At 38.6% G+C, this 23,890-nt stretch overlaps 1 protein-coding gene across 1 annotated transcript in view; it reads left to right on the top strand.

The window, feature by feature from the left end:
• The window catches only part of LOC107664651 (histone-lysine N-methyltransferase 2C-like), an 88,546-nt gene that overhangs the window by 59,677 nt on the left and 4,979 nt on the right, over positions 1 to 23,890 (top strand). Inside the window, exons 6-12 of the mRNA XM_016455275.1 lie at positions 7,660 to 7,811; positions 7,889 to 7,998; positions 12,865 to 13,027; positions 13,291 to 13,462; positions 16,231 to 16,345; positions 17,825 to 18,000; positions 20,584 to 20,756. Of these exons, the coding sequence (XP_016310761.1) occupies positions 7,660 to 7,811; positions 7,889 to 7,998; positions 12,865 to 13,027; positions 13,291 to 13,462; positions 16,231 to 16,345; positions 17,825 to 18,000; positions 20,584 to 20,756 (1,061 nt within the window). The remainder of the gene's footprint in view (positions 1 to 7,659; positions 7,812 to 7,888; positions 7,999 to 12,864; positions 13,028 to 13,290; positions 13,463 to 16,230; positions 16,346 to 17,824; positions 18,001 to 20,583; positions 20,757 to 23,890) is intronic.

The raw sequence follows: 23,890 nt of genomic DNA, 5'->3' as shown, positions 1-23,890 counted from the left end.
TCCAAAAGAGGACACAACTAGAAATCAGTGGTTAAGTTGTATTTACAACACTGTTCCAGAACAGTTCAAAGCAAATATTCAGATGTGTGCAGCGCATTTTATGGAGGACTGTTTAGACTACAATACCGGCTGTTCTGACTCACAGTCTGTAAGTACGTTTTCATATTTAAAGAATTTTTGTGCAGTTTTGTGCAGTGTAGAGTAGCACTTGTTGTTTGTCATTTCTCCGATCACAAATGCAGACATGGTTTGTATATTTACGCACCAAATACACAAAATAATGTTCTTTTTAGCAACATCATATGACCCCTTTAAGCTGTGATGTGTAATGAGGTTGTGTGGAGGTGAGAGTTGCCGGTTTGCCGGTTGTGTTTGCTGTGGGGACTAAAAGCGCCTTGTTTAAAAAGCAATGAGCCCAGTGACCCCCGCAGAGCTGAAATAATGCTGAGTGCTGTGCTAGGCACTATCTCATTAGAATGTCCAGTGTAATTACTCCTCGAAATCGGACAAAATTAGTTTCTAAACTAGGTTTATCTTTGTAATGGTGATGTTTGAATTTTTCACAATCTTAAAATTTATTTTACGCTTACCTTAATACCTTAAAGGGATAGTTCACCAAAAAATGAAAATTACCCCATGATTTACTCAAGCCCTCAAGCCATCCTAGGTTTATCCAAGCCATCCTTTCTTTCTTTCAGATGAATACAATCTGAATTATATTAAAGGGGTCCTATTATGCTTTTTCACTTTTTGAATTTTAGTCAGTGTGTAGTGTGTATGTTTGGGCATAAAAAAAGATCTTCAAAGTGACAAATCTCAAAGTCCACTCCAAAGGGAGATATTTAGAGCCGTTCGTTGTAGTTCTTGAAAAGGGATTTTTTTAAAAACCAAATATCTCCCTTTGGAGTGGACTTTGAGATTTGTCACTTTGAAGATCTTTTTTTATGCCCAAACATACACACTACACACTGACTAAAATTCAAAAAGTGGACTTGGACTACAGCGTTGTTTTTCCGGGTTTTGTGATGTCACAAAACATCACAAAAGTGGGTTTTGCGTAATCCCATTTAGGATATCTGTAATCAGATGCACATTTAAAACTGGAATATAATTTAATTTCAGTCACTTGCATGTGTTTCATAAATGCATAATCCATTCTGGATTACAGTCGGCCATCAAAATGATAAATTTAAAGGGGTGGTTGACTGTTTTTTTTCTAGGCTTGATTGTGTTTATGGGGTGCAGTCTAACATGTGTTAATGCTTCATTTAAAAAAAAAAAAAAAAAAAGCATTATTTTTTTACTTAATTTACCTTTATTCTACACCGCCCTGTCCCTTCGCTGTCCCTTCTTCTAAATTAGGATAAAAAAATCAGGCTTGGAAATTGAAAGCACCCCAACCCCCTCCCCTTTGCTGGATGGAATCTGATTATTTAAGTTTTGGGTCACACAGAACTTGTGTTCTCTTCCATTGTGCTTTCTGATGGAGAGGAATGGAGTGCTTTGACCCAAATACGCTGGGAGTTGCTAATGAACCCAAAACCACAATTCAATTTGGGTCAATTAATTTGGTGCCAGAATTGTCTGATGATTAGTTACTAGATGGAGGGTTAAAGGAGAAATCTATAAGGGAAAGCTCCACTGACAGCCTTTCACAGAGCTCCACATGACCTGTTGTTGTCAAAAGTTCCTGTCCACAGCCACCCTCAGGCTCATTGGATGAGTGCCTAATTTTCTCAGCTCTTCTTAACCAATCAGACGGGTCCCTGAGGAATAGTGACGTAATGCTCTCTGTGCAGTCTCTGGCAGCCTGCCATCAGGCGGTGAATTGTTGTGTTGGAGGCATCTGATTGGTCGGTCTGAGCTGGAACCGTGCCAGTTATTGACAAGGGAGTGAAAACAATAACAGCTCAAAAGAGAATGAGGAACATTGCATGTAATTTAAGGTGGAGACTGTTAAGGTGGAGCAGACATTGTGTGAGTTATTGTAACTGGAGGCATTGCAGACATTAAAAGTGATTGACACAGATTCTCTTTTTCAAAACTTGTTAACTTTATTTTGATAGTCTGCTTCAGAAATTCTACTAATTTTGCAACTTATGCCGAGTTCACACAGCATGATTTCCAAAGTCATAGGATCACAGTTGTTTTTACACTACACGACTAGGCCTATCTGGGGTAGCATTCAGTTGCTGCGGTTTTCACACTGCACGATATATCGGTGACAGGAGGTTACACACTGCATGACTTTACAATAGGAAGAATCACAGACAACTCTATCTGGTCCTCAAACTACTTTTATACAACTCCTCCCCGAACTTCCTGCTGCCCTGTATGTTGCTCTCTCGTTGGCTGTAGGTCATATTTTTCAGTCAGAACTCATTTCACACAGCAGGATTTTGAATCGCCGACAGGTCCAGATATTTAGCATGCCAAATATTTCACTGTCGTCTGCAATTCTCTCAGATCGCGTTTTTGATAATTCACACTGCGTGATTGTCACTCGCGTGAACGAGCACCGATTTGCCTCCAATTTCAGGCATTTGACGTTGATTTCACAAAACCTGTCAGCAAGTGAATATTGGGGGAAACATTGTGCAGTGTGAACTCTGCATTAGTAGAATTCAACGTAATAGAAACTTAATGGAATGTCTAAAGTGGGCTGTCGAAATAGTGTAACCCACAATTTAAGCTCTGTTCCAAAATTTAGTAAGCGGTGTACAAAGGCAACTAACTGTTAAGTCAGCTTTTTAACCATCAAGAAACCTCATGAGTGATTTGCAGCACTTCATGTAGGCTCTCACTGGAGACCAGACTCCCGAATGTTTTGTTTTTTACAGTTGAGCTTGTCGTAATGCATTCTAAGTTTGTCTGCTCCGCAGAGGATACATATGATGCTGCCTCTTTCTTTGAAGAAGATGTCTTGATATCACTGTTAAATAGACATTTATTTTTAAAGTGTAACTGAAATAAACATTGATTTTTAAAGTGTATCTGTTCTTTAACCTAGTGAGCTGCCATGATGTGTAGTGTCTCCATAGACAGCTGAATTGTAAAGGCTATTTGTGACCCTGGACCACAAAACCAGTCATAAGGGTCAATTTTTCGAAATTGAGATTTATACATCATCTGAAAGCTGAATAAATAAGCTTTCCAATTGTTAGGATTGGACAATATTTGCCCGAGATACAACTATTTGAAAATCTGGAATTTGAGGGTGCAAAAAAATCAAAATATTGAGAAAATCGCTTTTTCCACCCCAGCGACTTGAGACTGGTTTTGTGGTCCAGGGTCACATTTCACACTGCCCCAACAGATAGTGACCAATGCCAACAGTCCCCAGATTATAGTACACCAATTCTCAGACATTCTAAGACCAGACAAACTTTAGTGAAACTAAAACAAGCACCAACCAGTGCCAATACGACTATGTTTACATTTATGCATTTTGCAGACACTTTTATCCAAAGCGAATTGCAATAGAGGAACAAAAGCAATTTGTCACAGAGCGAATAATAAACTTGTAAGCTAGAGCAAAGGGCGAATGCAGAGAAGAAAAAAAAGATTTTTCCTTTTTGTGTGGGTGTGTGTTAGTTCATTGGCTTAAGGGTGTGGGGTGGTTAAGTGGTTGTGTCTTCAGCTGGTTCTTGAAAGCTGTGATGGTCTAAGCAGTTTGGATGGAGGTTAGCAGCTCGTTCCACCAGAGAGGAGCAGAGAGGGTGTTTGGAGAGTGACTTTGTTTCTCTTTGTGAAGGAACAACAAAGTGTTACTCATTCAGTGACCTAAGCTGGCGGGAGGGAGCATGCATTTGTAGGAGTCAATTGACCTATCGGTAAGCTGCTCCCCTCGAACGCAGATGAGCCAATGGCAGTCGAGTATCAGTTGCACGGGGAGGGGAACTCGGACATCTTTAGTTTTCAGCGCCATAGAGAAACATTGGAAGATCCGAAGCTCGCATCAGTTTGATGGTGTTTATGCTACGAAAATGGAAAAACGATGTGCCTGTGGTACTTGCAACACTGATTACAGGTATCCTGAGAGGATGGGCAATAGAATTTATTTTATTACATTTCCTAAACCCAAACAAAACAGAGAAAAATGTCCCTAAGCATTCAACCCCAATCCCAATGAAGACAAAAACTTCATTTTCTGGTTGTCACACTCTCATTAAGTTACAATTTTCATTTGCTCAAGCAGAACATTAATGTCATCTTGCATTTCAGCAAGGTATCTCTTGCTAAAACCAGCTAACGTTAAAGTTAGTGAGTCAATGCTATTACAAACCTAAATGGCGAACTGTTCTCACATCATGTACATTGTAGGGCAAAAACACACAAACGAAGGTCTAAATTTCAGTGCCTCTCCATATTAAACTAGTTAAATGTACATTAATTTAATCGTATTCTGCAGTACATGAACGGTGTTGATCCCTCCATGGAATATTTAATTCCCACTTGAATGGTGGCCATTCTGTGTCCAAAATTGTGCAAAAACATTGTGGGACAAGGTTTTCACACTGACAGCTGTCATTGTGAAATGGTGAGAAGCTCCGTTTGTTTGTCCGAGGGAGCAACAGTAACTAAGGGGGGCGGGGCTTACCAATAGGTCAGTTGAGATAGGGAGGTGTTGTTCTAGTGACAGCCTTGAAAGCAAGCGTCAAAACCTTGAATTTGATTTTGTAGTGAGAAAAGAAATGGTCTGACATGAGCTAGAGCTGTGTATCATCTGTATAGCAGTGGTGGAAGCCATGTGCCTTTATGATTACTTCCACTGAGGTTGTGTAAATGGAGAAAGGAGAGGAGCGAGCACTGAACCTCAAGTAACCCCAGTTATTAGCTTATGTGACTCAGACACTCCTCCTCTTCATGAAACCTTGAAAGATCTGCCTATGAGTCAAGTCAAGTCAAGTCACCTTTATTTATATAGCGCTTTTCCTAGGTACTACCAAAAGTCCAGAGTTTTGCGACCTTAGGGAGCGTGATGGATTGTAGCGTGGTAGAAGACTAGTTAGGTACGCAGGAGCTAACCCATTAAGGGCCTTATAGGCAAGTAATAATATTTTGTAACTGATACGGAATTTAATAGGTAGCCAGTGCAGAGACTGTAAAATTGGGGTAATATGATCATATTTTCTTGACCTGGTAAGGACTCTAGCCGCTGCATTTTGGACTACCTGTAGCTTGTTTATTGAAGATACAGGACAACCACCTAGCAGTGCATTACAATAGTCCAGTCTAGAGGTCATGAATGCATGAACTAGCTTTTCTGCATCAGAAACAGGTATCATGTTTCGTAACTTGGCAATGTTTCTAAGATGGAAGAATGCTGTTTTTGTATGAAACTATGAGATAGGACTGAAGCCACCAACGTACTGTATCTTTGATGCCCAAGGCAAAGAGGGTGGACCGTAGAATCTGGTGGTTTACAGTGTCGAAGCAGCAGACAGGACCAGTACAATAAGGACAGACAAAGAGTTTCAGCAATGGTCAGTGTAGTAAAGTAGGTTGTTCTGTTGGAGAATAGCAGAGAGCTGATCAAACACAACTCTTTTTTTGACAGAAAAGGAACTGGTCTGTAGGATTGAGTTTTGTTTTGTGATCAGTGGGGTTACTCGAGCCTGTATAAATGTGCTAGGACATTTTCCAGTAGTTAGGGATATGTTGATGTGAGTCAGCACGGGTAGCACTGTTGTTGAGATCTGCTGTAGTAGGTGGGAGTGGATCAGGTCTAAGGGACTGGATGTTGGACGGCTGGCACAGAGAACTTTGGAGACCTCATTCACCGTGAGGGGAGAGCAGGAAGAGAAGAGTGGAATGTGTGTAGGTTGGCTATGGATAAGTGGTGCAGAGAACTGGCTGCTGAAGGTTGCCACCTTATCAGTGAAAAAGCTGACAAAGTCATCAGCCGTCAGAGAAGAGGTGGGAGGTGGTGGAGGGGGACAGAGTAGAGGGGTAACACACAGACAAAACCAGGCGAACGTGTCTGCTGACGTTTGTCGTCGTCTGATGGTCCAATGTGAATTGGCCTCAAGGCTGTATCCTAATTCAAAATTAACTTAAGAATGGTCTACATAGACAGTGACTTTACTCTAGGCTTACTGCGATAGACGGTGTTTTTGGTTATGCCGGTGTTAAGCCGCAACAACGGTTACGTCATTTGCCTACCACGGGCGAACGACAGTTCACCACGGAGCAGGAGTCAGATTGTATTTATCATGTGAGGAGCGTGAGTCGAGCTGACTGACAAGAATGAGGTGAGAAAGACAAGACAATGGTAGAAGATTGTTTAGAAAGGAAATGCAAAGGCGCCTGTTTGGCAATATTTTAGATTTTGAAAAGCCTATTGACTGGAAGTTTTTTTTAAACATTAATTTCTTATTTATTTGGTTCCACAGTGTTTGCTGATCTTCAGTTTTATATACCTATTTAAACTTCGTGTAGCCTAAGTAATTTGTTATTTTATTAGTGCTAATTTGAAAGTGAAAGTAAAATGCGCACGGCACTTTTACAAGCCATTTGAAAGCGAAGAAAAGGGAAACTCAAACGAACTAACACCCCCTCACCCCACTCCAACGGAGATACCGGTATTACTGGTGTTGTCACACGTCGATTAACCAGTGGGAGAATTTCCTCACTGTCACAACCCTACTTTACTCACAAATATAGCTCCTCGTGTAAATTATGCAGTCGTTTTTATCACATTGCACATTTTTTTTATCAGTACATTTTAGTATTGAATAAAATATTTTAATCAGTGTTTCTTTCTGACACTCTTGGATTGTCCTATCAGTAAAGGATGCATGTAATGCTGCCTTGACATTTTTAAGACTTACATTTGCTCCCTGATATTTAGAAGGGTCCATACCTATGATGCCTTAGCATTTTAGGAACCTCAGTATGAAATCAAAACCAATTTTTAAATGACACCTATAAGTGTATTCCTTATGAAATGTTGAAAAACACAAAATCCAAAACGTACAAATCCCAAGTCAACAATATGAACCAAAGATGTCAATGGAATTGTTTGGAAAAAACTAATTCATGGAGTTCCTTATGATACAATAATGTCCTTAATGTCACTGCTCCTCTGATGCAAGTCTTTTTAAAGAGGAAGTAGAACACCAAACAGTATATTTATATTTATGCAGATGTTCTGGACAGAATAGGGATCGCATACAGTAGTCTTTCATCCTGTCCCTGCTGCAACCCACTTCTGGCTGGCCCTCTTCAAACCGGCTCCCTTTTTAAATGTTAATTCCTTTTTTTCCGCTTCTCTGAGTCTCTGTAGCTCACTCTCTCAGCGCCACATCCAAGCAGCCAGTCATTCAAGCCCCCCCCACCCCCTTTCCGGCTCTCTTTCGTCCTCTCTCTTTCTCTGTCTCTTTCATACTTTGCTTCTAAACAGCCAGTCCTTGTGTAGCAGCCAAGTATGATAACCCCATACCTCGCCGTTGCAGACAGGGCTTCATGGATGTTGTAGTTGCACTGTAGGCCTTCTTAAAACATGACTGGAATGCTGACATCTAGAAATAAACTGCCAAGTGTTTGTTATCTCACAGAGGAGTGGGCTACATAACTGTCACCTTCAAATATTCTTTTGTGACTCTTTCAGTGTCTTTGCAGATTAAACCTAATGTGTCCGTTCGCTTCTTTCCTTAGGGTCAGCTCTCCAGACAGCGGCCTGCACTCAACCTCTGCTCCAGGTAGTACAGACCCCGCTGCTGAGGAGCCCGGCCGGAAGTTCTGGGATGAACTGGGCCAAATTGGCCTTCCTGATGACATTAACGTTGCGTCTTTATTCGACCCCACTGGTAGGTAAACCTACTCTTGCGTCACTGTTTGTGTCTTTCAGTGGCTGATGGTGTTTATTATTCTATTGCACCTCTAGGCCAGTGTTGTGCTCACCTGCGCTGTGCCGCCTGGTCGGAGGGTGTATGCCGCGGGGAGGGACATTCGCTGCTGTATGTGGACAAAGCAATTGACTCAGGGAGCACAGAGGTGAGTGACACCCACACCAGTGTGTTTAAATGTCTTGTTGGTGGATTTGTTTGTGCTTCCAACTTTGAAATGTTTGTTCTGTCAACTTGTACCATTTTCAACCGACATGCCAGCACCCAGTCTGGCCCTATTCCATGTGTGTCTACCAATGAATAGGTAATTCTGTTTTGTAAACCTGCTGGTCTCCATCCAGTTACGTTGGAGGCAGAGGGCTGGGATAATTTTGTCACCAAATACACTTTTTAAAAAGAAAAAGCAACTCTAAAACGCAAAACAAAACTAGAGCTCTGCCATTATCATAAACCAATTGTATAGTCAAAATAGAAATGTATTTTGAGATTTAAAGATGATATTTACAAGTTATCATTTAACACATAACTTTAGTTAGCAGTAGAGGACTCTAATGATAATGTTAGATGACATTGATGATCTAAATATAAAAAAAATAATAATATCAAATTACAACTGTTGTATTAATATATTGTGCATCCCTAAATTGTATTGTTTTTGTTTTTTTTACTTGATATATTTAATTCAGTTTTTAGTTAAGCCTGCACAATTTGAGGAAAATAAATTCTGAATGTGTGATTGAAAAGAAATTCTTTAAATGTGTGATTGTGATTTTATTTTAAAAAAGCTTAATGTTCCTGTGATTGTTTTTAGGGCTGCAACAGTTTGGCCCTCCAATAAAGTAATTTCACATAAAAAAATAATAATAATAAGTTATAAGTAAATAAGTAATAAGTAAAAAATAAAAAGATTGTTGGCACATGTTGCATTCCCAAATGCTCATTATATACGACCTTGCACATGCAGAAATTATTTTGTGTAGAGCAGCAATTTACTGCAATTTGCCGCTCACTCTTATTTACTTGATTTACATTTCAAGTAAATAAAGCTTGCAGCGTACTGTTTGTTTATGGGCAGGTTATAGAGTAACATAGTCAGTTACGCCATTGTTCCTCTCTGTGGTCTTGTGGGCTGAATTGGCAGAGCTTCACTGAGCCCTCGATCTAGCATCATTTTAGTGGCAAATTGCTATTAGTGGGGTTGAGTGGGCCCGTGTTTGCACCAATTTGTATTTTTGAATGTAGTTGCAAACTTGTGCTATACTTTTCCCTGAGAGTACTTTCTGTGGAGGAATGACAAATGCACTCACTGTTGATTAAGTATTCAGAGTTAATCATGAATGGGGTTATTATTGGCAGTGGAAGAGGTTGTGTCGGTCCCCTGGTCTTTAAAATATTTTCTAATTAGGAGCGGAGCAGAGCTGCCACAGCCGTCTCTCTTGTGCAACTCCACTAATTAACACAATGCAATGTGGCAGGCGCAAGGGCACACGGAACGCGGGCAGGGAAAGCACATTAGGAGTATTTAATTTTTATATTCTCTTCACCTGGGATCTGATTCTTGAGGAAAAACACATAGCATCTATCCAAATGTGTGGCTATGCTATGTAAAATACAGTTAGGATCTGTCAAAACTCCAACCATCCAAATAGAAACTTAAGCTTTTAGTGTAATTGTTGTCCATGTTTTCTGTGAAATCAGTATTATTTCAGTGGCCTATCCTTTTGTTTTGGTGTTTCTGCCTCTGGCATTCACTAATCTGATATGTCTTGCACACTTTTCTCTGCCTTTCTGAAAAACAGAAACTGATAATGAGTCATTGGGGACAGTTGTGCAAAAAATAAATTATCCAAATGATGAATTAGCTTTACATCACACTAGGTTTTTCCCCCATATGTGAGACCAGCTTTATTGCCTGCACGTAGCTGTTGTTCAGTAATCCACTGGACTTTGGCTGAATGTTTTGTTACTGTTTGCCAGACAGAGAACAATTTATTACTGGGGTGACCGAGGTCTTTCAAGGTAGACCTGGGCTTCTTAACACCAAGCCTAGTTGATTTGCTGTATGTTTAGTAGTTCACATCCAAGCAGTATACTATAAGCACTAAGGCTGTAAATTAGTTGGAATATATTCTTACAATAGCTTGGGTGGCAGGTTGAATGGTCGAGCTTGACAAATGTAGTCAACACTACAGTTTATATAGAAATTGAGAAAATAGAATGAGATGATTTACTTGTATTTTTCACCATGCTGTTGAAAGGCTCCAAATGATGTCACTTTCTTAGTGTCACAATGTTTAAGTAATGTTACTTTTTTGATCATTTAAACATTGTATCTAAAAGCTGCATGATATGTAATGTGCATGCTATATAATGTTATAATTCTTTATAAAAAGTAATGGGACACCAATTTGTACCCCATTTGAGGAAAGTGCCAGCTGGCAGTGAGACTTGCTGAGCTGTGAAATAGTAAATGTCAGAGGGCTGAGGATGGCTTGAACTTCACACAGTCCCTTCCACAAGATCATCTTCCTCTGACTTTATTTGCACATATAATCTACTATTGGTGCATCATTCATTTAGCTTGCAACTAGTGCTAAACAATGATAAATCGTGATTAATCGCATCCAAAATAAAAGTCTTTGTTTATATAATATGTGTGTGTGTGTGTGTGTGTGTGTGTGTGTGCTGTGTATATTTATTATGTATATAAAGACACACACATACAGTATATATTTTGAAAATATGTACATGTATTTGCATGTATATATTTATATTCATATAATTTATATTATATATAAATATATTTAATATATAAAAATAAAATGTTTCTTAAATATTTACATGCATGTGTGCGTATTTATATATACATAATAAATATACATAGCACACACATATATTATGTACACCAAAACGTTTATTTTGGATGCGATTAATCGCGATTAATCGTTGCCCAGCATTACTTGCAACACACAATGTGACTTTTTTTCATTTATAATCAAATGTGAACATTTGGAAAGGCATTTCTAATAAGTTGTGCATTCTAAACCCGAAGATGTGCTTTGACAAAGTAAAAGAATCATCTATTTAGAATCATGTCTAGAAAAAGTTTCAAATGCTATAAACAGAATCGCTGCATAACTGCAGTTTACACACTGACTGACCGAGACACAAACTAGCCGACATTGTGCACAGTACAGCACACTCATCCAACACTTTACTACATCTTTCATCACTGGCCTGCTCCGTTTGGAATGCTGCCATTATACCTCTTTGCATATAGGATTTCAAGGAGGGAAAGCTGTTCTACTTTATAATAGTGTCCTTGGAGTCTTGTCAGCAATAACGTATCAGCTGTAGCTTTTTCACCCCATGAAGGAGATGTCTGAGGGGATGGTTTCCGTTTGATACATTATTTGAGGCATGAGATACTAAACACCCACCTAGCCTTGAGAGTGGACAGTATGGCCATAGAGCTCTATATGGCTGTCTTTCAGAGTGATTCAGAAAAGAGCATTGTGGATAGAGGCTGCTGTCAGCCCCAGTGGACTCACCGCCTGGGCGATAATTGCTTAAAGCTCAGTGTTAAAAGGTATTTGCAGATTGTTGCATTTGGGCTTTAGGCCAAGGGTTTTTAAAACATGAGAGAGGTAGAGAGACTGCTGACTAGAGACATTTTTAGTTTAGGGCCGTTTTCTCAGGCCCTGGTGTCCTCTATTATTCAAAGTGAGTGCTTTTTCCATGGTGGTGATTTAAACGTCTGGCCAGTTTTCATCCAAGTCCTTATTTTGAATGACATTCGCCTTGACCCTTGAATGCTTTACTGGATGTATCTGAAAGGTTGAAAAAATACATGCTGAAAGAGGGGTAAATATGTAATGAGCAAATGGACCTATGAGAGGAAAAGCATGTTGTGACGACCTTGCTGTTCAGGGTTTATAGTTTTGCACCACTTTTGCTACAAAAGGCTATTATAAGAGCAATGCAACTGACAGATGGAAATTTTCACCTTTTATGTACCATAGCATTTTTGACACTGCATCAAATACAAATGTGCATTTTATTTTTAAAAGATTTCAAAATCCTCATGTTAAAATGTATTAAATAACAGATTCAATTAAAAGACAGCATGTTTTTTCAAAGAATTAAATAGCTTTTTAAAGTGATTAATCAAGCTAGTGTAAATAAAGTACATTATATTACCCTAATGAATTGAATGGATTTCTGTGTTATAATTAATTGCTTTCCACAACATTTATTTTCTTGTTTGTTTGTTGCCATTTTGGCTTTTTAAGCTGTTTGAGGCTAACAGCTTATGTCTTATTGGTCATTGACCAATAAAAAAAAGTGTTTCAGTGCAGTTTGAATTTTCACATACTGTGTTAAGGTGTTTAGAGGGATGTGTTATTTTGTTTTAAAATCTTAAAGGTCACACCAAATATGTGTGAATACACCTTAATGAGTCTTGGTTTCTCTGTTTGCCATGCAAGGTTCAGCCACAGTTCATCTCGTGTTTTTGGATATATAAATATTATATTTGTACAAATTGTGAGGTGCCCATTTTAATAAGTATCACTGAATCTCTGTACAGCAAATTAATGCTTCAAATTAATTAAACAGTAAATAAATCTAAACTTGATTCAGGATCTCACATTAACAGTGACCGAGAATGCCACTGCCTGAGTGTAGAAGAGCAAGAGCTTTACAGTCTTTGTTTAACAGTTCTGTCTAATAAATCATTTGACAGAACTGTTAAACAAAGCAATTAATTGGTATATGAAAAGGTACTGTAGCGTTTGCCTTGTCTATTTTTAGTAGTAGAAAGATAAACTCTGTGGTACTTTTACGCTATAGTACTTACATTATAAATGTTAAAGATTATTCACTTGAGCAGTTTTGGAGCTATGTAAAAACACCAGTTAATCTAAACCCTCCATCGCTAATAGTGATGTATGGAGCATTTATGTAACTGGAACTACACCGCTGATATATATGTTTCTGTATTCACTTTTTATAGTGCTGTGCATACTGTAAGCGCCTTGGAGCATCCATAAAGTGCTGTGAGGAGAGCTGTGGGCGCTCCTTTCATTACTCCTGTGCAGCTGTTGCCGGAACCTTCCAGGACATAAAGGCATACACCCTCCTCTGCCCGGATCACATCCAACAAGCCCTTGTCCGATGTGAGTTTCTCTGTTACACACGTTTCCTTCTGCTGATTCTTTCATAAAATGTTGAGGCTTTTTTTTTATATATATATATATTAATTAATATTATCATTTAAACAGCCATATAATGAAAAAAAATCTTTTGAGACAATAGCTGTAAGCAGACAGGTATGCTCATGACAGACCGATGGAGCACATCTGTTTACATCATAAATTACTACATATAAGATATACCTTGTGTAGTTGGAGACACATTGTATATGAACTCTCCCTTACAGCAAAAGATGAGGTGAACTGTCTGGTGTGTGACAGTTCTGGAGACTTGCTCGATCAGCTCTTCTGCTGTACGTGTGGCCAGCATTACCATGGGGCCTGTCTGGACATCACTGTCACCCCACTGAAGAGGGCCGGTTGGCAGTGTCCTGAGTGCAAAGTGTGCCTCGCATGCAAGTGAGTATCCAGCTCACCTGGACATTAATTACTCAACACAGTTGAGTAATTAAGTTCAGATGTCTGGAGAATTTTGAACACTCATTGTTCTGAAAATTGTACACTTTCCCTTTGCATTTCTGTTTTTTGCTTTCCCTTTCCCCTCTCTGTTTTACTATATTTAAATCCACACAAAAATAAATAAATAAATACATAATAATAATTGTATTAATTTGTTGGTCTTTGGCATACTGCATAATCTCACTAGACATTAAATAAATAAAGCCAGAGTTGTTTTGCTGTTTTTATAGAATGACAATTGAGTTTCTATGTCAGCATGGATGAAAACAAGGCTATCCTTAGGGAATTTTGTTTTGAGCTGTTTTTTCATGCCAGCAGCCACACTCTAACTATGACTGCTGGGAGATCCATCCGACTGATGTCAGACACCTTTAATGTGTGTTCAAGTCTTTCTATATGTATATTGTTCTGAGGAGACAGAATACAGTAGATCATAGAGCCTGGACCTCACGAGAAGCAGGGATTTTTACAGTAAAAATGCAGTGTAGTCAAAATGGATTGTATTTTATATAGCCTTCTCCAATATGATGTGCTGCTTGGTTGATGTGATTCTGGGTATCAAATACAGTAGGGCTGGGAGAGGCAGATCGGTGGAGGAAAATGGCCATAATGGCCATGGCTCAGCTAAGCTGTAAATATCAGATGACGTTCTCATTTAATGTTGATTTGCATTGGCTGAAAATATAGGCCTGGAAATGGCTAAATCTCCTGAACGTCACATCACCTCCTCTCGGCTCTATAAATCTCACTGTTTCCCCTCTGATTTACCACTTAGACAGGTTTGGGCTCTGAAAAGCCAAAGTGAAAGTGTTATTGCTCATGGGGAGAAAGTAATGGGGTGTTTGTTTGCCTGGGTAAATGTAGAATGAGGTTGTATTTGGCTGATGAGTGGTGGCTGCAGTTAAAAGTGTCTTTTTCAGTGGCTGACACTAGGGCTGAACGATATGGCCAAAATTGATATCACGATATCAAATGAAAATGCCATCGAAACTTTTCTGAAGACAGTCAGTTCCCTTCAGATATACATTCATATAAAACACCCGCACCGTGTTATGATTTTGAAACGTGCAGTGCTCATGTTTATTCAACGAAGTCAAACGCCACAAATAAATCAATGTATGGGAAAGTGGTAATGTATATCGAAACGAAATATGTGCCACGGCGGCACATATACTAAAATTGGATCGATACAGAGAAGATTAGCACGGCCCCTGCGAAGGGATGACACGCAAATCCGTGAAGCCCTCCATCTTTTTATTTTATTTTGGGCTAATGTCGTGGCCTAATGGTTAGAGAGTCGGACTCGTAACCCAAAGGTTGCGGGTTCGAGTCTCGTACCAGCAGGGATTGTAGGTGGGGGGAGTGAATGTACAGCACTCTCTCCACCTTCAATACCATGACTGAAGTGCCCTTGAGCAAGGCACCGAACCCCCAACTGCTCCCCGGGCGCTGCAGCATAAATGGCTGCCCACTGCTCCGGGTGTGTGTTCACAGTGTGTGTGTGTTCACTGCTGTGTGTGTGCACTTAGGATGGGATAAATGCAGAGCACTAATTCCTAGTATGGGTCACCATACTTGGCCACATGTCATGTCACTTTTCACTTTAAATATCGGAAATGTGTTTAAAAATCATATCACCGTTATTGAAAAAAATTATATCGCGATACATATTGATATTGAATTATTGTCCAGCCCTAGCTGACTGATATCTTGACAGCAGATTATTCGCTTTGCTCGCCAATATTGATTTTTATATTTTCTGCAAAAAAAATAAAAAGTGTCATTTAAATCAACACCACTAAAATTCACTAAAAATATTGGAAAACAGAAAAGAGTATGCAGTGTATATGTAAAACCTTTTTTTAGATAAAAAATAGACACAATGGAGAAATAACACTTCTATTAATAAGCCGTTTAATCGATTAATCTGCTATCTGCAGATGGTAGTCTCTAAATGCATTATGACAGTTCATTTGATTAAGCCCACTTACAAACTTGAATACCTTAATAATGTTAGGAGATGGAAATGGAAGAGAACTGAGTAATTAATTGACTGCTTTTGACGTTTATCATTGATTTATTGTAGCACATTTTGAAAGCCAATCAGTATGAAGCTCTCAATGTAAGAACAGAAGTACCATGTGGATTTAAGCAGTCATCTTGGTTCATAATTGGCATAAATATTTTTACACTGGAATCACTGCAAGATCAATGATTGAGTGTAGGTTTTTGTGCATAGACAACAACAATATAACATTTACAAAGTTTGCGGTGCACTATATATTAATTTCTTTTTTTTAAGGAGCACTTAATTGTCTAAGTCGTTTTGTTTGTAATCATGTCAATAAAACTAAACATTACGAAAAAGAAGAAACACAAAATAAAGGTTGAACTATAAAAGAGAGGGCTAGATTGCAGCAAACAACAGGTCATTTTGTCAGTCAGTTGTACTGGCTACAGTGAAATCCCATCAGTCCATTCTCTTTCCACAGAACTGTACATTAAACATTAAATATCTTCTGATTGGCTAAACATATTTTCACTTTTGCCCTGCTTGTCACTGAAACTTACCTAACTGGCCACTAGCTGCAAGCAAACTGTCAACATTATATAGGTCAAAATGTCTTATCTTGAAATTTGCAAAAGCCCCTAACCCTGTATCTGGAATCTGTTTTTAATCTACTCTCTTTTTCTCATCTGGTTTGTAGGAACCCAGGGGATGACAGCAAAATGCTGGTATGTGACATGTGTGATAAAGGGTGTCATACCTTCTGCCTGCAGCCCGTCATGGACACAATACCCACCAACGGCTGGAGGTGCATGGTAAGCTTGTATTTGTGTATGGACTACAACCAGCATTGTGACAGTGATTCTGGCCTGCTGTGAGTAGAGGCACACAGTGCTTTCATTTCTGCTTTGAGCCTATAACTCGCAGCACACACACCTCTTTCTTTTTGGTATGTTTATGGACTGTGAGATTGAAGAGTGCATTGGTTTTCATCTCACCGGCATACTGTATATTCCCTCTTGATTGATGCTGGAGCTTGATTTAGTCACCATGAAGAATTCATTACCTCCAAAACACTTTAGTTTAATTATTCCTAATGTGCATGCTGTGCTAGAAGGTTTTGATGCGCTTCTCCTGTACCCTCACTTTGAAGACCTTGTTGACCTGTAGGGTAACCGACTCATACATAACATACACTTCCTACAATTCAAAAACCCACTTAAGATGGTCAAATGCCTTATGAAGTGCACTTTGCAGAACACTATCAGGTAATTGGAACATACCGTTTGTTTCTGTGTTGACTGATTTAAAAATCTGTGCACCTTACTTTCAGAAATAGCATGAAGTCAGCCAATCAAATTCAAGCTTGCAATTTATGAAAGCTCTTTTGTCGTCTGTGTATGCCATCTGAGGGTGAGACTACACGATACTTTCCTAAATTGAGTTTGTAGTCAGATTTTTAGTAGACCCCTAAATATCCTGCTTATGTGAAAGAATAGAAAATCTGAACGAAATTACACACAGATCCCTCTCATCACTTTGTGGAGGCAGCCAAGAAGCCCCACCTGTCATCCAGGACTCAGCACAGGAGTCTGTCCATCATCAGAGGCTTGACAGGGCTTGGATTTCCTGCTAAGGGTCTGTGGGTGGTTATTAGAGCTGATACTTGCCCCTCTTCTGCAGTCTGAAATGCTGCACTTGATGAGCTTGAAGTGCCTTTTATTTGTGTATGCTTTTTAATTGACATGGAATTTTCCGGTGCTTTGCTCCTATTGAGAGCTGTTGCAGACTGATGAACATGATTTTGAGGATTTATAGAACCGTAATTATGCTGGAGCTCAATCCAAATTGATTTAAGAGAGCCCATGAAGTTTGTAGTTCGCAGTTGTTGTGAGGTTCAAGTGTCATTGTTCAGATGTGAATTGTTGTCGGATTACTTTCTTTTTTTTTTTTTTACAATTCGTAGCATTCATAATACTTGAAGCAGTTGGTCTCCGCAGTACAGCAACAATACTGGCTTATATGAACATATATAATATATAATGCGGTAGTAGAACTTGCGATACTGTTTACACCACTGTACTGTTGGCATGACTGCTTTATTTACAGTTTATTTAAATATGGATTAGTGTGATATCAATATTAATGTAATGGGCACTAATGAATTATACTTAATAAGAATGAAAGTAAATGGTCTTTTATTTCATGTTGACTTTAAATGGGGTTGCGGTCATCATTTTGTATAACCGTGCATTAGATGATTGTTGCAGTGAATTGTGTGTTATGTTTTGCAGAACTGCCGAACGTGTGCTCAGTGTGGCGTGAGGCCTAACGGCCAGTGGTCATCTAATGGTGTAATGTGTGAAGGATGTCAACAGCAGCATGATTCAGCGCTGGTCTGCCTCATCTGTGGGCAGAATCAGGACTCTGGCGCTCCTCTGGACAAACACTCATGCTGCACTTGTAAGAGGTAGGAAATGACCCTTTCAGCTATGACAATATCACACAGTCACAAGTGACCTATTGCTAGGGTTGGGTATCGTTTGAATTTTATCGATTCCGATTCTGCTTATCGATTCCGATTATTATCGATTCCTAGTTTTGATTCCAATAAGATAAAAAATCCAATATAAAAAAAATTAAGTCAAACATTTAGATGTCAAACATTTATGTCATGTCTTTTTACAAAGCATTCTGTTGCAGCTGAATAACACGGGCAAAAATCAGCATCCTACAGAACACTGCAAGAGGAGTTTTGTCTATGCTTAAAAAAAAAATACCACAGCAAAAACAACTAGATTAATATAAATGTCAAATATTAAAGTGTTAAAGACAAGTAAACAGTCAGTAATACGATAGGAACAAACAAATCAATTAGCAATATCATAAATAAATACAACTGAACAGAATATCAGGTACAGAAACTGTCATTAAAAGTTTAAAAACACTGCATAGTTTTCTTTTCATAAATAAAATATAGATTAATCAATTAAAGTTATTAAATCAGTTTCGGCCCGGTACAACCTTTTCTACAGTGGAAATACACGGAACGGTTCGAGAACGGACACAAACCGGGAACCCGTACCGCGACCTCTGTTCTCTGTGCTCGCGCTTGCACTTCGTGTGCGCTGCACGCAAACAGGGCGCAAGTTCTTTCCGTTCCTGCACTTAAATCCTTTTTTAATCACATTAAAATGCGAACGCAGGAATCGTTAAGCAGAATCAAAATGCACGCATCTTATCGAATAACCGGTTCTAAAATGGAACCGGTTTTCGATACCCAACCCTACCTATTGCTGTAATGAAACTGTTTCTGCATAATAACAATAGGTCACAGACTTCCATGAAAATGTTGTATTATTAAGGAAATCCATTGTCATCCTTCAGCGTCTGAGTGTTTGGTTTCTAAATGTTGGTTGAATTTGAATGGTTTCTTTGTGTTTGACACAAACCAGGTTTATAATTTTTGCAAGTGAGCTTGTGTGTAAAGTAGTCGAAATTGTATTTTCCTTGCATCATTTTTTATTGTATCTTAGTTTGTTCATGGGTTTTAAAGGAGAGTCTGTCCATGTTGGTATGATATTTGACAAGTTTCTACCACATGGCATTAACACAGCTACTGTAGTATTATTACTGCAGAGCTTGTTGTAATTCCTGTCTAGACTTGTGCCGGTATTCGGTAATGCGATATATCACGGTACAAGTTATTCAGAATTTTGAATGCATTTTAAGAATACTTTTCCCATCAACTGGTCAAAATGCACAACACCGCTGTATGCTGTGTGAAAGACGCATGCACACTCTGACGAGAAGCACATGGCGGAACATGTGAGAGACACGTATACCGTGATAAAAGCATTAGCAATTAATCGCAACATGATAATTTGATACCGGCATATCCCTATTCCTGTCATGTAAATGCTGCTATATGGGGAAGAGATGTTTCACATCATAGCTGTTACTATATTGTGTATTTTAGCATGTCTCAGGCTCAGGTGTTTTTATCCATTATTACTGTGAAGACTCGGTCAGTGTTGATAAATAATAGTTGATTACTTCTCTGCAGGCTTCAAAAACTGTGATTAACCAATAGAGAAATTATCTGCGAAGAACACGGTAATTGAACCGGCAGCTTTAGAGAGTGGCTCAATGATGTCTTTGTGAACGAAAAGATGCTCATATAATTTGTATGGCAGATTGATTTGATTCTATTGCTTTGAGAACTGACCATGGGTCAAACATGTAATTGTGTGCCGCATCATGTGTAATGAATGTGGATGGAATCTTTGCACAACAGCCGATCTGATCTGTCATGTATTGAGAGTTACAATTCGTGACTGACATAATTAGTTCAAAGTTCATTGTATTTAGTTAGCTCAGATACTATAATAGTTGTGGTAAGGTAATATAACTTTAGTGTTTTCCTTAGCATTTTTAAGCTGTTGAAGACTTCCTAACCACTAACCATTATGACATTATTTGACTAGTCACAGCCTTTGTTTTCTGTGTATCCACCCTGTTTGCTGCATCATATGTGTTTCCATTAGCATCACCCAGTGGTTTTGCACAGATAATGAGTTGAATTCCAGTCAAATTTCCCAAATACTCCCCCCATCTGCCATTGGTTGGCCAAATGGATAGTCCAGCCTTATTGGTCGAACCAGAAACTCAAACTGTGGCGGGACAGATTAGACTATGACCAGAGTCTAGGTTATTAATGGAAAACACTGCAATGCTCATGGTGTAAGGCACTTAAAAAAACACTAACTGATTTCTGTAGTGGACAATGTTTGTGTACAACATGTACAATGATAGATGTAAGAAATGTAGCTCAAATAAAAAAATTTTACCATGCGCTACACATTTCTGCTTTAGGTGCTGTACATAGAGCTTTCATTTGTATTAACAATGGAAATTCCTCTATTCTACAGGTTAACAATTAGTAGCAGCTTTCATAAATAAATAAGATGTTGGGTTTAGGCAAAGGTGGTTACCTTGATTGGGGCATTGATGGTTGTCACAGATGGTTGTTTATTGTATGTTTCTCTATCAGATGGGTTCATGTGGACTGTGTGAGGCAGGAGGGCAGTGGACTGTGTGACCCTGACACCCAGGTGCAAGATGGGTACACCTGCAGAGTGTGTAAGCAGGTAGAGGAGGAGAGCAGGCACAATCAGCCTGTCAGCAGCCAGGAGGCTTCGTTCACTGACCCAGAGCCAGCCGAGGGTGAGTACATGTCTCTCAGCACTTGATGCACTTCTGATGGGGATGCAGTTGGTAGTATTGTATGGTTCTGGAGGCTGGACATACTGCTCCACACAAAGCCCCTGTTTACGCCTGCATCTGTGTCTGGCCATCCAATCAGAGGTGGTCAGCTGAGACAGATTGCAGTTTACACCTTGCATTAACCTGCATATCAAGTATTGCTATAGTACAAAAGGTATTTTTAAAAGCTAGTTTTTATGTCAAGCAAATTAAATTGTTTACACAAATGATAATATGTGATTACGTATGTTTTTGATTACCTTCAAATTGATATGATTTATCGGATCACGTTTGCACCTGTATTTTAGTGCTAAGCACTTGAGATCATAAGAGTCAACATCATTTTAATACACAATGAAACACACGTACTGTATAAACGCATGTAAAATGAAATTTTGTATTTGGTTAATTTCATTTTCTTATTTCGTTTTCTTAGGTTGTGTGTTTAGTATAGGATTCTTTCTTTCTTTCTTTCTTTCTTTCTTTCTTTCTTTCTTTCTTTCTTTCTTTCTTTCTTTCTTTCTTTCTTTCTTTCTTTCTTTCTTTCTTTCTTTCTTTCTTTCTTTCTTTCTTTCTTTCTTTCTTTCTTTCTTTCTTTCTTTCTTTCTTTCTTTCTTTCTTTCTTTCTTTCTTTCTTTCTTTCTTTCTTTCTTTCTTTCTTTCTTTCTTTCTTTCTTTCTTTCTTAACCAGTCATGTGATGAGAAAGTAATCCAGCAAAAGTCTAGAATCTTTCTTTCTTTTTTTATTATTATTATCATATATTTTAATTTCTTTTACCAATTATAAGTCAGTTCTTCCATGGAATAAGTATATTTAAAAATGTAAATGTTTAAAAATCTACTCTCCGTGTAAGGAGGTTTTAGCTTATACTATTTTCCTGTTATGTTGAGGTTTGTTTTTGCTGTTTACTTTGTCGTTGTAAGGTGCTGTAGGCCGGTTCTTTGATGTTAAGCACTCTTCATGACTGTTACAGACGCTGTTGCATTGAGTGTGACAAAGATGTAAGGCATGAGCCTCTCTGCTGTCACTGATTGTAATTACAGTGTGTTTGCCAGTTCAGCCAGAGACCTGAGTGTGTGAGCAGGTTGAGAAACACTGCCGCCACATCTTAATGCATCTTTCATAGTATACAGAATATGTATATAATACATAAATGAAAATGGCCCTGTTTACAGTTTTACATTTTTATTCACAAGGGAAAAAGTGTTTGTCTTTGTAATCTTGTCTGTCCACCAATCCCTCTCATTTTGTCACTTCACTTTTTCTCATTATGTTTTACCTGACAATAAATTAGATAATAGAAGTAAAATGGTTTGCGGGTGCCATTTCATGTGAAGTTTTTTTGGCCAGTTTTTGAGTCCACCAAGGAGAATTGAGTAAGACATTTTTATTTTATTTTTGTTGCACACTACAAAGCTCTCTAAAAACTGCAACCGAAGAAAGAAACGAATCACCTACAAGCTTCCTGTGCTCAGAGTCCCAGCTGGTGACCTATCATCAAGACGCTGGAAGCTAAAAGCAAATCTTATTTTCTTTGGGCCCTTTATTAGGAATTCTAACTCTTCATGTAGCCTGCTGGTTAAGAGATGAATTTCCCATGTGCCTTTGCAGTGGTTACAACTGCACCTTATTACCAATAATTTTTTTCTTCCTGTGGGCCTGTGGTGGAGAGTTGATATATGTTGGCATGTGGTTGGCAGAAAAGGATACAATCAGACCCGGCTGTAAGGGCTCTGTAAAGCCAGTCATGCCAGCAGCAATGGACTGGGCCACTGCCAGCAGCTAGAGGAAGCAATCATCCCATTGTTGGGCCCCCAAGAGAGACAGCTCTAATCAAGACAGAGACGCCCACCTGTTAACCAACCCTACCACACCCCCACTTCCTGATAAACACACACTGAGTGCACACATGCACACGTACGTACTAGGGTTGTCACAACACTAGAATTTTCATAGCTTAGCATTTCTAGTGAAATTTCACAGTTCTCAGTAGCAATTAATACCACAGCACGGACTTTAACACAGTATTTTGAAAAGGTTTGTTATAAATAAATAAATACATAGTTTTAAAGTACGAAGTGGTTCTCAGTGAAATAAACATTCGTGTAATAATAAAAAGAGGTAATTATTCATGTAAACACTAAAATATAGATCAAAAACAAAGAGCATGATAAAGACAGAACAAGAAAAAAAAAAGGTGACTCACTGACCAGCTTTAACCCCCCTATAAAAAAGCATCTTCTTTCTACTGTTCCTGGATATTATAATTATTTTAGTTTGCATAATAGGTGCATGCTATTTATTTTTTATTTTTGTCGTCTCTGCTGGCTTGAACATGTTCACACCACCGGACTTGACAAATACTGGATTGAGTTCATGTAGAATGTGGAGCGTTTCTGTCATGGACAAATACATTTGGAACAATGCAAAAGTTAAAAAGTGAATCAGTCTGTATGTGTATATATCAAACACCACCAAATACAAGAGCACAAGTCAAGAGAGACTGTTCTGGATTCATCTTGTGCTATTCATTGTCGCTTAGCAAAAGTCTGTGAGCGCCACCAAGTCAAAGTTTTATACAAAAGCAGAGGATCTAGGGAAGTGACCAAAAGTGCAGATTGTATGGGTTTGCCAGGTTTCTTCGCAGTGCAATGGAAAAGAGAATTAAACATCTCTCCGTACAAACAATCTGTTGCACTGGTGACATGCGAATGTTTGTGTCAGTCTGAACAGATGCATTAACAGCCATTTATTGAAATTAAAATTGTATCACACCAATTTTTTTCACTTTTCTTTGTGTGATCAGATTTTGTTGCCGAATTGAAATATGTTACTTAAATGTGAGTTTGGCAAAGTTTTAGATTTTTTTTTCTGCAATAAAGTAGATAGCATTTAGTCTTGCATTGCTTACTGTGTACCATTAAAGGGGTCCTATTATGCTTTTTCACTTTTTCAACTTTAGTTAGTCTGTAATGTTGAGATGAACTTAGAGTGGTTACAATCATCCGGGTTTAAATCGCACTGAAATTGATTTGATTTTGATGCAATATTCACACTGAAGCTCGCAGGCGGCGATTGTAAGGGGCATGACATT

This window comes from Sinocyclocheilus anshuiensis, unplaced genomic scaffold (genome assembly GCF_001515605.1).
Source record: "Sinocyclocheilus anshuiensis isolate Anshui unplaced genomic scaffold, SAMN03320099.WGS_v1.1 scaffold35, whole genome shotgun sequence".
In the NCBI taxonomy this organism is placed as follows: Eukaryota; Metazoa; Chordata; class Actinopteri; order Cypriniformes; family Cyprinidae; genus Sinocyclocheilus; species Sinocyclocheilus anshuiensis.
Note: the sequence above shows the minus strand (reverse complement) of the source record. Positions and strands in the feature narration are given on the sequence as shown.